This window comes from Perognathus longimembris, chromosome 2 (assembly GCF_023159225.1).
Source record: "Perognathus longimembris pacificus isolate PPM17 chromosome 2, ASM2315922v1, whole genome shotgun sequence".
Lineage (NCBI taxonomy): Eukaryota > Metazoa > Chordata > Mammalia > Rodentia > Heteromyidae > Perognathus > Perognathus longimembris.
The window spans coordinates 74,712,044-74,726,521 of NC_063162.1; the positions used below are offsets into that span (position 1 = coordinate 74,712,044).

At 49.2% G+C, this 14,478-nt stretch overlaps 1 protein-coding gene across 2 annotated transcripts in view; it reads right to left on the reverse strand.

Moving 5' to 3' along the window:
• Positions 1–5,021: 5,021 nt before the first annotated feature.
• Positions 5,022–14,478, reverse strand: part of Avl9 (AVL9 cell migration associated) — a 31,841-nt gene continuing 22,384 nt past the window's right edge. For both annotated transcript variants that reach the window (XM_048339506.1, XM_048339505.1), the window contains exons 11-16: positions 13,479–13,613; positions 11,816–12,035; positions 9,127–9,244; positions 7,647–7,700; positions 7,180–7,268; positions 5,022–5,902 (exon numbers count right to left, since the gene is read on the reverse strand). In XM_048339506.1, coding sequence (XP_048195463.1) covers positions 5,778–5,902; positions 7,180–7,268; positions 7,647–7,700; positions 9,127–9,244; positions 11,816–12,035; positions 13,479–13,613 — 741 coding nt within the window. In that variant the 3' untranslated portion in view covers positions 5,022–5,777. The remainder of the gene's footprint in view (positions 5,903–7,179; positions 7,269–7,646; positions 7,701–9,126; positions 9,245–11,815; positions 12,036–13,478; positions 13,614–14,478) is intronic.

Genomic DNA, 14,478 nt, shown 5'->3' on the forward strand with positions numbered 1-14,478 from the left:
TTGAATGAATGCAAAGTGTTCTTTTGCCTCCAGAGTTGCTTTTGCTGTGTAATATAACGCTGGCACGTTGGTCACACATAACCACAAGCCCTCACATAGGAAAGGAATGCTTTGTGTGGGTCACACTGTTCTTTGAATGCCTGCTGTGTGCCAGGATGCCTGTCCTCAAGATCCTTACAGTGCCCAAGCAGGTCCTTTAGAGCCATCACCACAGCCATGGGAGTGTAGAAAGAGCACAAAAGGAAAGATGTGTCTGCCTGGCTAAATTGCCATGGGCCCTGACCTCTGCATTTCACTGCCTTTTGCTGTGCTTGGATCCCACACATGCCTTCTTCACCAACAGGGACTGTTTAAAAGCAAGCGATGGATTGCCATAGCAAGTCACCCTAATGCAGCTAACACTCCCATGTTCTTGGCACCAGGTGAGAAGCCGAGGAAACACCTAGGAAGAAGAAACGAGCTTGTGGGCCCTCCTCCCTGCATGATGCTATTTCTGTGGCTGCTTCCTCTTCACCTCACAACTGTAGTCACAGGATTGCTTGAACAGCTCCATCACGGTAAACATCATGCATATGACTGGCAACAGCCCACAGCTGCGTGCACGGAGCAAGCTGTTCTCTTTTCTCTTGGTACCGGAGATTGAACTCCAGTAGGGAGGCACTGTACCACTTGAGCCACACTGCCATCCCATTTTGATGCTGGTTATTTGCAAGACGGCCTCATTTTATGCTCTGGCCCATCTGAGCCACAGTCCTCCACTTGCCCATGTTGTGTGGCTAGGAAGGACAGGTGGGCCCCACTGTACCCAGACACTACTTTCTGAAAATTTTTATAAGGAGATTTCTGCTTAGTTCTGGAGGCTAGGGGTGATGGCGCTGACATCAGCTTTGCTAAATGGTGAGGTTCCCTGTGGCACAGGCATTGTAATGGCCAGTACATGTGTGAGGTCATGTGCCAACAACAGCAGAAGAGAGGTCTTGAACACTCACCAGGGCCTCATGAGAATATTTTCCTCTGAGGTCAGAGCCTCAGTAACCTAACCACCTCCTGTAAGGCCCCACCTCCAGAAGTTTTCACTCAACATTCTCAGACTACATGGCTCAGGCTGGCTGGCCTCAAACTCCCCAAACTGTCCCCACTTCCCTAGCACCTGAGAATGCAGTTAGGCACCACTGCAGCCAGCAGTTCTCAGTTGTTCATATGGAAATTCCAATAAGTCTAATGTACACCACCATCAACCTCAGCCATGCCCTTCTCCCATTCCCACAGTCCACACTTTGTGTTCCAGGAGTGTAGCCCATCCAGGGACACATGGATTTGCACACCCCAAGTCCTGTGTGGGCACATTCGTGACCTCCTGAGGCAGGTGTGGGTGGAATCAAGCCCAGAAATCACAAAGCAGCCCTGTTGTGCCAGGGGAAGAGTCTGGTGATGGGACTTCCCCTCCCCCAGTCCTGTGGCTCAAGACAGAACTGACTCCAGCCCACGCTCCTGGATGTTAAGGGAATCAGAACTGCACCCCAGTGCACCAGAACGACAGCAGGCAACTCCTCCCTAGGCATGAATGGCAGCATAGCTCAGCTCCCGGTGAAGCTGTCCAGCAGGTGCCAGATAGCACACGAGGGGATACAGATGACACTGCTGGAGTCCTCAGAGCTGCCAGGGCCCACCTGGAGTCCAAGCTGTCTGAGGACACCACCAGTGGTGGAAGGAGACATGGCCCAACCAGCCTCCTCAGTGCCCTGTGGGGCCCAGGAGCTGAGGGCAGTGACCACACAGTGCACCCCAGGGCTGGCATCTGGTCACCAAGCTGGCCACAGACCACACACAATCCAGGAAATTCCGGGGCAGATGGTCATTTTATTAATGCTTTTTCTTAAAGTTATAGTAAGAGTTTTACAATTCAATGTGATCAAATGTGATTTATCATTTTAAAAAACCAAGCATGGCAGAAACAAGTGGTACAAATGATAAAAGCTCTAGAGCCAAGAGGGAGTGTGAGTGCCTTCTGATGAGGAGATGCCACGGCCATATCTTCTCAGACACTTCTGACAGCAGCTTGTGGAAGCTGTCTTCCCAATACCTAAGTGACACTTGTCCCTACCAAGTGCCTTCACTAGCTCACTCATCAAATGCTTCTTAAGGAACACTCAGTCTGGGTCTTCTGCTATGAAATCGTACCCTTTTAAGAAATGAGGCAGTATTTCACTGGAGCATTCTGAAAATGTCAATGGCCTTTCCAGGCTCAGTACCTGATCAAAAGGTTCAAATGTTTATATATTACACACAAAATAATCTGAGCAGCAGGTCGTGGGTATGACACTCAGCAAGAGTTGGATGTGAAGCCCCGATCATGATCTAAATACAGAGTTTCTATATCTTTATGTAGAAAGGTAAACTTCTCAACAGGACAGAAATACAAATGCATTTAGTTTTACAAAATATGCGCAGCCTCTCAGACATGCGCACTGGGTGAGTGCAGTGTGGACACGGGTCAGGCCAAAAAGTGGCCATGTGCGCCAGCCCCTTCCATGGAAGGACATAGGCACACGTTCTTGACGACTATCTGTGGAATGGGGGAATCATGGAATGAGAAGAGTCTGTGGCAGGTGTGCTGTGAGGGCTGACGTCATGTCTGTGGCCCTGTCATGGTGAAGGCTCTCGGGGGACAGGGTGGAAACACAGGAAGGCTGAGTAGTCCCATGGGGCATGTCCTCCAGGGTTGCCACCACTTCGGGAGAACTGGCACCGTCCTGTGGGTGGCCACTGCTGCCCTGCCTGGCCTCCGGTGCCCAAGGACCCCTAGGCTTGTCAGCAGCCCTGGACCCAAGGAACCACTGGCTCTCATTTGTGCAAAACTTCTCCACAGAACACAAAACCTAACCCAAGGGTTCCACCAGGAGGCAATGCCCTGCTCCACTGGGAAACGTGGACCTGGCAGATTAAAATGGGAACTTCTTTCCAGAAGAATTCTTATAACCTTTAGCAGATTAAATGCTACCTCAGCACCTGCCCATGGTCTGCAGTACCTGTTCTCAGAACCACAACCTGGACAGCACGGAGTCTCCTTCACTGCCAATGACAACGGCCACTGTTTCTTAAAGGGAAAGCACACGTGGTTGCAATCACTCATGGACTCGAGGACAGACCACACTGGTCCTGTGAGCTCTGCCTGGGTGACAAGGACTCAGCCAGCTGTAAGTCCTCCTTTACCCATGCCACTGTCACTGTACGCCAGGGTCCTGGCTAAGTTGGCCAGGCTGCAGATGGACTGTGCCCAGGAAGCAGAGGCGGCCGGCCAGCCCTAGCTCCTCCAGCACGAGCGGTGGGCACTCAGCTGTCAGACACAAGGACTTGGCAATTCCTGCCACACCTTTGCTGGAGATGCACTACAACCTGGCCTAGCAGAGCTCAGCCACCTCACACGGAAGCTTGTCACGGGCCAGCAACCCAGAAACACCTGTGCCCCTTTCTGACACTAACACCCCAGAACTGGCACAGACTTCTGACAATTTCTATGGCAAAAGTGCTTTATTCTAGGCTTAGTGCTGAAAGCCAGTTAAATTTTAACTAGAAAGTTCAATGACAATATATACCTAGGCCAGGCCCAGTGGTATGTGCCTGTAATCTCAGTTACTTGGGCAGAAGAGGCAACAGGACTGAGGGCTTAAGACCAGCTGGGTAACATGGCCTGTCTCAAAAATTATCTAAAGACAAAAAGAATTCCCCTCCTGTGGCACAGTGGTGGTGCCGTGCAGCTGTGGCCTCAGCCGTTAGCTGGTGTGGCTGGAGCCCAGGGGCGGCCAGGAACAGGCCGCAGCAGGCTCAAAAGAGCCCAAGCCGCACCTCAGGGTCCACTGCAGAAGTTACATGACATTTATTTTGCTTTAGTATTCTGTTTTGTTTTTCTGTGTGTGTGTGTGTGTGTGTGTGTGTGTGTGTGTGTGTGTGTGTGTGTGTGTGGGGAGGGGGGGTTATGCCTGTAATCCTAGCTACTCAGGAGACTGAGGTCTGAGGGTTGCATTTTGAAGCCAGTCCAGGTCCTGAGTTCAAGCCTCAGGACCAGTGTATGCGTGGGGGGTGGGGGTGGGGGGATTCCCAAGTGCTAAGATGGATTACAGGTATGTACTATCATACTTGGCTTTAGAATTAATTATTTATAGTCCCATTGATTAACATACCTTTTAAGGGTTGTTTTGCTAATACTTCCTTCACATATGTTTCCTGAGGCTAACTTTCCTGGCTGAAGTAAATTAATGGGGTTCCCAGTTTAAGTCTTGTAGTTTGTCCTCACTGAATCTCAAGGTATGCTCAAACAGAAGTATGCTCTGAGATTTGGTGAACTGTGTGGAAACATCAGTTAGAAAGTTTCGGGATATTTAGAGCATGCTCTGTGCTTTCCATGTGCCTTCTTTACAGATTTATAAACAAACATTTCGCCAGGGAAATCAAGTCCAATCGGCCATCAATGCCCATGTCCCCAGTACTGACAGTGCATGGGATGTTCCTCACTGTCTCCTCCACATGTGTCTGTCACTGAGAAGGCGGCTGCTCGCAGCAAGCACTCCCTGAGCCACCACACATCCACCAACTGCAGCCTGCAGTGGGCACTAAGTGTGGCAAACACTAGCTGCCGGGCAAAACCAGCAGAGGCCAACATGGCAGGATGCCCTTTACCCAGCAGGCAACCATGGCAACCTGCGGCTGGCCTCTCGCCTCCTGCATTCCACCTGTGAGCTGGGATGAGATTTCTAGTTATGGATTCGGGAGGGGCAGGAAGCGCCTTGTGGAGGACTGAGGGACGAAGGCAGCATGCTTGGCACAGCTTTCTGCACAATCACCCAGAAGCCTACCGCTCTGTCCACACCAACCAAGCAGATTCCCTGGGGGAGGCGGAAGCAAAGTTCTGGGTTTGTTTTGGCCAGTCCTGGGGCTTGGACTCAGGGCCTGAGCACTGTCCCTGGCTTCTTTTTGCTCAAGGCTAGCACACTACCACTGGAGCCACAGCGCCAACTTACGGCTTTTTTTGTTCCTGTGGTGCTGAGGAATCGAACCCAGGGCTTCGTGCAAGCACTCTACCACTAAGCCACATTCCCAACCCAAAGCTCTTGTTTTAACACGGTGTTGAAGACCAAGTGCTGGACAGCAGGCTCTGAAGTTCAATCCTACAGCCCCAACCTGGCCTTGGACACAATCCTCCGCCCCCTAGCCTCCTCTGCACTAGGCTCCCCTCCCATTGCCTCAGAGCAATCCAGTCAGCAAAGAACAAGGACTGAAACAGGGCACCCCAGCTTCAAGCCCTCTCTGGTCTTCATGGTCCCAGGGGAGGTGAAAACAAGGTAGGCCACCCGGCCCTCACCTCAGCACGTACTAGGGCCAACCTCAGAGAAACTGAAACAGGAATATAACTTAATTTTTGTACATATAAATTACAACCATCATCCAGATATTCTGACAGTAAAATAGAACAAAATATACATAGGTAAAAACTTTGCTGACATAAACAAACGTACAATCTCAGAATGTAGAACTCACTAGAAGGTTCGCTGTGTTTTAATCAGGCTCAGAAGGAGATAAGAGGAGTCCACTGAAGCCCAGCCTGGCCTGGACGCCGTGCGTCTCTTGTCCAGTGCTGTCCCTCTTCCCAGCCAGTGCTCCGCCCCAGCTGCCGCTGCCACCCAGCAGTCCTGCTGTGGGCCTGTGGCAGAGGAAGGGGTCTGGAGGTGTAGGTAACGGGCACCCCACACCTGACAAGGCTACACAGACCATGTCCCAGCTCAGGGCTTCCCACCGTCTTGGCTGTGGGGCTCGGGGAGACTTTGGGGGGACGAGGTGCCGAAGGCCGACAGCCAGGAAGACACGGCTGTCTTGGCGCTGGAGAAGGCGCCTCCCACGGACTGGCCTGGGAAGGAAGCGAGAGGCCGCGGTGAGCGCTGGTGCTGCTGAGGGAAGCCAGCCACTTCCCATACCATGCCGCACAGCTTGAGACTGGCAGGGACTACGCTGCTCACCAAAGCCCTGGATGCTCCTAACCTTCTAATTCACCGTAGCCCCCACCCATGGGAATGTCTTCTAGAAAGCTGGAGTTCTAGCGTGGCTGAAGAGGACATGGAATCCGCACAGCCGCAGCACAGCACGCAGAACTGTGTCCCTCCACCCCAGGCCCTGTAAACACCAACTCACATGCACACAAGTGCTTACACACATAGCTACTCAGCTTAGTGTCTGGTACTACTGAGACTCAAACTCAAGTTTTTTTTTGTTTTGTTTTGTTTTTTTGGCCAGTCCTGGGCCTTGGACTCAGGGCCTGAGCACTGTCCCTGGCTTCCTTTTGCTCAAGGCTAGCACTCTGCCACTTGAGCCACAGCGCCACTTCTGGCCGTTTTCTGTATATGTGGTGCTGGGGAATCGAACCCAGGGCCTCATGTATACGAGGCAAGCTCTCTTGCCACTAGGCCGTATCCCCAGCTCCTCAAATTCAAGTCTTCATGTATGGTAGGCAGACACTCTACCTCTTGAGCCACAGTGCCTCTTTTGTTTTATTTTTCAGATAGTATCCTATACTTTTGCACAGACTAGCCTTGGGTCATGAGCCTTTTCCCTATACATTCCACAGAGCTAGGAGCACAGACAGGTATGTGTCGCCATGCCCAGCTTGTTGGCAGAGATGGGGACCTTGCCAACTTTGTTTGCCTGGGTTGACCTCAAGCCACAATCCTGCCAACCTTTGCCTCTTGATTATAAGCAAGAGCCACCACACCTGACCCCTGGATTTATTTATTTTTCCTTCATCCTTCTATCAGATCTGTCTTCCCAATACTGGTGCTCACCTTCTCTTTCCTACACAGCCCAGGCTGGCCTGGAATCTGTGTGCCTCCCTGTCTCCATCTCCCCCATGCTGGAATTATAGGCAGGAGCTCTACGCCTGGCCATCCATTTTCTTACTTTAGAAACAGCACCCCCTAATGCCCACTGTACTATGAGTCTTGGCTACACATGGGCCCTCGGCAGGGCGGGAAATGCGAAAAGGAGCTCACATGAAATTTGTAGGATGTTAAGTTTTGAAATAAGACTGATATTTTTAAATCCTCTTGTGTTGTGTGTTATACAGAGCCCCCCACCACTTGGTACACATTGAAACTGGAGTGCAGGGATGGGGGCCTCAGCCCAGGGCCTTACCAACAGCCTTTCCCGTCTGCACGACGTTCCGGCTGGTCGTGACCACAGCGTTCCCAATTCTCTTGCCACGCTCACTGTTCTGAACAGAGCTGAGGAGGGGAAAGGAGTGTCAATGCAACTGACAACAGACTTATACACACATGTGCACACCTCTGTGACTGTCCCAAACTTGCACCAAGAAGCTAAGTTATTCAGTATCTGTGAGTAAACTTATGAATTGAAGCATGCAGATCTTCAGAACTTAATGGACAGAGATGAGCCAAAAGTGAGGAGGTTGGATGGTCAAGTGACCACACAGATTGACAGACAGGCAGACAGCCCGGCTAACAGCACCTTCCTGAACACCACAGCCCTCCCCACCACAGCAGCTTCAACTCTGCATCATGCACTTCCAAAAAACTATAGAAGCATCAAGTTCCCAGAAGGTTTCTGTGAGCGGTGGGTGACCATTGCCTCCAGGTACTCACTGCGAGAATCTTAACTTCATGTCTGCCACTGAGTACTGCCCTTGGAACGGGTGGCTGTAAAACAAAGCATGAGCTTAGGCTCAGTAGCTTCAGTGCAGCCATGGGGGTTACTGCCCACAGCTCCTGGCTGAGCATGTGGGGAGAGGTGCTCCCACGTGGGGTCGGAGCTGGCTGGATGAGATGGCTCTCTGCCTAGAGCTGTGATCTTCCAGATAGCTCCTGCTCCCTTGAGCCCAGACCCACTGGAAGGCTCACTGGAGCTTGTTTCTTCCATGTAAAACTGCATGCATGCACAGGTTGCTGTGATAAAGCTGCTCTGTGTTCCCACTTCTCTGGGTTTGGGGTGGGACAGTCAGGAAGTCACAGATCTAGGCTATGGTCCTAGGCTATGGTTCACCTTATAAATGGGCGAAGATTCCTTAGTGGATCAGCACAAGCCTTGTAGGTAGAAAAGTAACTCAAAATGTACCTTCTAGTGGGGCACTGGTGGCTCACACCTGTAATCTTACATACTCAGGAGCCTGAGATGTGAGGATTGTGGTTCAAAGCTAGCCTAGGCAGGAAAGTCTGTGGGACTCTTATCTCCATTTAACCACCAGAAACTAGAAGTAGAACTGTGGCTTAAAGTGACAGTGCTAACCTTGATTGAAAGAGCTGAGGAACAGTACCTGGGCCCTGAGTTCAAGCTCCATGACAGAAGTGAATAAACCCATTCCAGCTTTGTCTCTGTAGTGCTGGATTAAGTGAAAAGCACCAGAACAGTGGCTAGATGGCGAACAGGGAGCCCCCGGTTTCTGATCACTGCCCCCCACCCTTGTCTCCTAGTAAACAGTCCCCCTCCAAATGCCTTAGATTGCAGGCCTGTGCTTGGGGAGGGAGACAACTTGGCTTCTTCCTTTTGTGTTGCTAGAATGGCCTGTGCTGTTTGGTGCTGTTTTATTTACATCCAGTTGGCATCACTGGTGTCTGCTAAGGCCAGGTGTGGTGACTGCACCTTATAGGGAAAGTGTGTATGCATGCGTATAGGGCGACCATGCTAGGGCCAGCCCGCTCTAAACATAAACATGGCAGTCAGTACTGAGCTAATTCATGTTTAAATCCAGTGAAAAATCAAGTGTATGCTTGTAACATGAATATTTTTTTCTTTTAAGTTAGAAAAGAAGTTTCTTGCATGTAGACATCCAACAGTTCACCTTCAATCTGTGGTATTCACACTCAGGAGCATACAGATACATACACCAGACAGAAGCTGTGTGCTTTTTTTGTGTAACAAGTGTGCACAGAAGGAGATCCTCAGGCTGTATGGTCTTCTTACAACCCAGAGGCTGCTCTTAAATGGCTGCACAATGGGTAGTACTGGTGAGGGAACATTCTGGGTACGCCCTCCCCTCCCACCCAGAGGTACCTAGTTGGGGTCTGGGGTTGACCTAGTGATTGCAGGGCTCTCTGGGTACACCCTCCCTCCCTCCATGGTTCCTACTTGGGGTTGATCTCGGCGAGTGCGGGGTGTCTGTTGCTGTTCCACACCCGGTAGTTGTGTGTGTTCCTCCATGCAGTGACAAAGGTCGCCCCATAATCCGCCAGCATCTTTTCGTTATCTGCAGAGGCAACATTGGCCGTAGTTGAGCTGTGCAGCCACAGGGTGCAGGCTGACAAGCAGAGATGGGGGGGCTCGGTTTGAGTCCCTGCACCTGTCAGGGCACCTGGGCCTGGCAGAAATCCTAATCAGCTACATCAGCTATATGGCTTTTGGAAAGTCACTTAATCACTCAGAATTTCACCTCCTAGCTGAAGAGAACAGCATTAAGTCAGACATTTCCCAAGGTTCCTTGAACTTCAAAATATTCCCATGTTACCTTCCATGATGAGGACTACACTATTTATTAATAAAAAACTAGATGATGCATATGCAAAAGAGGAGCACTTTCTATCTTTTCATTAATGTCATTTTTTCTACCAAATTATAGTAAACTGGTTCTTTTGCCCAATTTCTTTGGACTTTGTCTCACCCTCTGGAATGTTATAATAGACTTTTCTAGCATTTCAAAGTCCAAGTTACTTAAAATCATGAGGACATCCATAGATGCCAACAGCTCAATAGCTTTCAGCTGTGGCAGTGGGGTGGGAGCCACAGAGCAAATCTGGCTGTTGGGTCCACAAGACCATGTCCCAATCATGTGTGTATAGTTAGTTTGCTTTTGTGTCTATTTTTGAGACAGGATCTAGCTGTGTCTTGGTGGGCCTGGAACTCATCATCATTGCCAGTGTCTTAAGAAGACTATTAGCCGCACCGCATGCTTGCTGAGTTGCTCGCTCTGAAATGCAAGTACCTTCCCGTACTGGAAAAGGAATAGTAGGAGACAATTTCATCTAGTGTGCCTCAACTCCTCTCCTCACCTTGTTACATACTGTGGGCTTGAGCTGGACCCTAGCTCAATCTCTCACCAGATTGGGGGGTGGTGGGGCACAGCTATGTAAATTCCCTAAGCTTCATTCTGTCTTCTGCACAAAGGGGATACCAGCCAGTTGTGGTGGCACATGCCTGCAATCCCAGCTACTATAGGGAGGTAGCAGTCAGAAGACAGTGGTTTGACGCTGGCCTACTCCAGTAAAAAGCTAGGAAACTCAATCTCAATGGAAAAATCAGGCCATGGTGATCACAGATGTAATCCCAGCTATGTAGAAATCTTAAGTACAAAGATGGTGATCTAGGCTGGCTCAGGTAAAACACTTGAAAACTAATGAAAACAAAAAGGGATGGGGGTCATAGTTCAAGTGGTAGAGCAACTGCGTAGCCAACCTAGACCCAAATACTGCTAGAAGGTAACAAAAATTTGTTAGAAAGTAAAAGAAACACAAAATAGAGATGGCAGGAAATATTAGATGTCAACTGTTCAGAAAAAGGATTTTTGTTTTTTTGTTTTGCCAGTCCTGGGGCTTGAACTCAGGGCCTGGGCAGTCCTTGAGCTTATTTTGCTCAAAGCTACCCTTCTACCACTTGAGCCAAAGTGCCACTTCCAGCTTTTTCTGCTTGTGGTCCCGAGGAATCAAACCCAGGGATTCATGTGTGCTAGGAGAGCACTCTACCACTAAGCCATATTCCCAGCCCCCAGAAAAGGTCTATGTGTTAAATGTTTAAAAACAATTTTAAATGTTAGCTAATATTATCATTTGGTTCTTATAGCCTCCTGAAAAAGTAGTTTACAAAGAGAAATGGGTTACTCATGAAGTCATGACTGAAACTTGGGACTCCCTTTCAGACTGCAGAGTGACTGGCGGGAATACTGATATCCAGCGGACAGTCCTGTGGGAGAATGATTCCACTTGCTGAATATCTGCTAGACTCCTGAGGTAGGGAAGCTTCCAGATCTATCTCTGGGGAGCCACCTCACCTACTTCCTGGAGTTCTTAGCAGGGCTAAGTGGGGAATGTGGCTTGTGGTTGTTTTCTCCAGAGGTCTTCACTACTTACATGGCCACGAAGGCTAAGCAGTGGCATGCCCTCTGTGGTGCCACACTGCTCAGCCTGGTGAGACAGGGCTCTGTGCTTTTTTTCCCAGTGTACTTAGGTTTCTACTTAAGAGCTGGAAAAGGCAAGTCTTGGAAAACATGCTCAAAGGGCTCTACTTTGGAAAAGGACCCCCCCAATGTGAGCTGGGGGCAAGCACTTGCCTAGCATGTCCAAGGCCTTGGGGCCACTCCAGCCTGCAGAAATGCCAAAAGTGGATGCAAAGTGAAAGCTCGGGAGGGACCAGGGCAGTCTGTGTGCAGGGCAGCCACAACATGCACCTCTGTGTTTCTCTCTTGCTCTCTCTCTCTCTCTCTTTTTTTTTTTTTTGTCAGTTGTGGTGCTTGAACTCAGGGCCTGGGCATTATTCCTGAGCCTCTTTATGCTCAGGCTAGCGCTCCACCAATTGAGCCACAGCGCCACTTCTGGTTTTTGAGTGGTTAGAGATAAGAGTCTCATGGGGCCTTTTCCTCCCCTGTTGGCTTTGAATTGCAATCCTCCCATCTCAGCCTCCTGAGTAGCTACTATTACAGGCACCCAGCAAACCTCTGCATTTCTATGCGGTCAGAACCTCAGCCATGGTCTGGACAGGGCAGGACCAGGGCCCCTTGCATAGCTACAAGGTGGTGGCCCCGGGGCAGGGCAGGACCAGGACACCTCACCTAGATGCAGGGTGGCGGCCAGCAGGGCATGGAGGTAGACTGCAAACTGGGCCCGGATCCATTCGTCACCACCCTCCCAGCCTGTGCCATCCAGGAAGACATCATCACGGTTCTCTGTGACATGCTTCACCAGGTGGTCCACGAATCTCAGGTCTGCCGTAGTGGGGCTCAGCAGCTTCCTGAGCTCCGGGTCGTGGATCTGCACAAGTGCTTCCTCCACCTGCAGGAAGTAGGAACGAGGCAGAACTCAGAGCAGGCCGAGTCCTTGCTTACCAGGAATGGTAACCAAGGCCAGCAAGGGATGGGACAAGGGACAGAACTATACTTGGGACACTCCTGTCCACTCTATTTAAAAAAAGTTCATTTTGTTTGTAGAAAATACATGCATAAACACACCATTCTGAATTACAAATGTAATTCATGTTGGTTGTAAATATTTTGGAAAAGCAGATATGTGTACAATAAAAATCATCAACCATTTGAAATGAATGACCTGAACTTTTCCTGTTGAATATGTGGATTGAGGCCACATTTTACTATGTAATATTTGATATATAATGAATCCATGTCAGCTGCAGCTGTGTTTGCTTTCACAGGGCTAGAGATGGGCACTGGGCAAGGGCTCTACCCGCAGCAGCACTCCAGGTCCACAGGGTTAGCAAATATCCATGAGCTCTCTCTCCAGTCCACATACAGGCCAGAGCAGCTCTGGTTCTCCTGCCCCCTCTTGGTGTGGAAAGACATGTCCTCCTCAAATACTGACCATAATAATCTGGTACCACCTCACTATAAAGATGGAATTCTGCCACAGCCTACAGAATACTTAGCAAGGACTTGGCTTATACATGTCTTTTTCTCTCTCTGCAGTACAGGGCTTGCAAGTCTGTGCTCTCTCAGCATATTTGCTCACAGTGGGAGGGATCTAGCATTTGAGTCATGCCTCCAGTCCAGCAATTTGTTAGTTAACTGGACATGGGATCTCTTGGACTTTTCTTTCCAGGCTGGCTTGGGACGTCTAGACCTCAGCTGTCTGAGTAGCTAGGATCACAGGCCCAGCTCTTGCTTTTTTTTTTTTTTTTAATTTAATTTAATTTTTTTTTTGCCAGTCCTGGGCCTTGGACTCAGGGCCTGAGCACTGTCCCTGGCTTCTTTTTGCTCAAGGCTAGCACTCTGCCACCTGACCCACAGCGCCCCTTCTGGCGGTCTTCTGTATACGTGGTGCTGGGGAATCGAACCTAGGGCTTCATGTATGGGAGGCAAGCTCTTTTGCCACTAGGCCATATCCCCAGCCCCCCCCAGCTCTTGCTTTTTAAAGGATTCCTTCAACTGTAAAATTAATTAGATGATTTAAACTTCTCATGTAATTATAAGATGTCAAATACCTATTCTTGGCTTCTTTCTTACTATTAGGCACATGTTAAACAGACTAGAAGGAGGAACTCACACAGGAAATGTGTTTTGGTGACTTGTTGCTGACGGGAGACTGTGCTGGCTCACACATGTACTGGCTGTTTGCTCTCCTGGCACTGACCTGACCTCTGACCTCAGCCTCCTTGCCCATCTTCCAGGGTCTCATACCACATGTGAAACTGAGGGTGCCCCTTACAGGGGTGTCACTGTGCCTTATGGCGGCAGCTGAGGAAGGGGCAGGGACACAACTTACTTCCACCACGGCATCACTGAGGTGCTTCTGTTGTCGAAAAAGAATGTTAGTGGCTCCAGCAATGAATCCACGCACGGTGACATCAGAGAGAAGGTGATGCTGCTGCAGAGCCATGTAAGGCAGGCACAGGTAACCCTGCAGGCAGAAGACACGGTCAGAAAGGAAGAGAACACTATCTAGCCTTCCCTGCCTGCCCCCAAGAAACACCTGGGGGAGGGTAAAAGGAGCACATATGTCTATAGTCCTATTACAGACTCACAACTGTAATCCTATGGAGGAAAAAGTCAGGTAAAGATATACCAAGACAATTTGCTACCAACAGCCAAAGCAAAAATGAACGGCAGTAGTTGTGGGTTTTATTTCAAACAACACTGCCTTGAAATTATATGTGAGCAGTTAAACCTCAGAAGCACTGAAGTATGCACAAAACTCTATGCTAACAACTAAAACTAAATCCAAAACACTACGGCTTGCTTCCTGATTTTGGTAGAGATACACCCACAGAATATGACACTATAAAGCAAAATGAAATCATGTCACTTGCAGGAAAATGTATGGAACTGGAGAGCATCATGTTGAAATGAGCCACACTCAACAAGGTGAATATCACTTCTTCACTAATTAGTGGAAGCTAAAAGATATACATACTTATGGATGTGTTCATTCACATCCACATCTGTATACATACACACATATATAATACAGAGAACATAATTTTAACTATGGGAGTCTGTAGGAGGATAAAGGGCAGAGGGAAAAATAAAGATGTAAGGTACGTTGGAAATACAGCCCAAGAACATTCAACCTCAAGTACACCACTCTAACGTTCTGCTAAGCAGGCTTGATTGACAGGACACAAAATGCATCTCTACATGGCTTTGTTCATGCCTGTTAGTGTGCCTTGTCTATGTTGAGGAAGGAATGAAATAGAATTTGTTTTTAATCTTAATTTTTAATTCAGCTCAAGGCTAGCATTCTACCACTTTTGAGCCACAGCAAC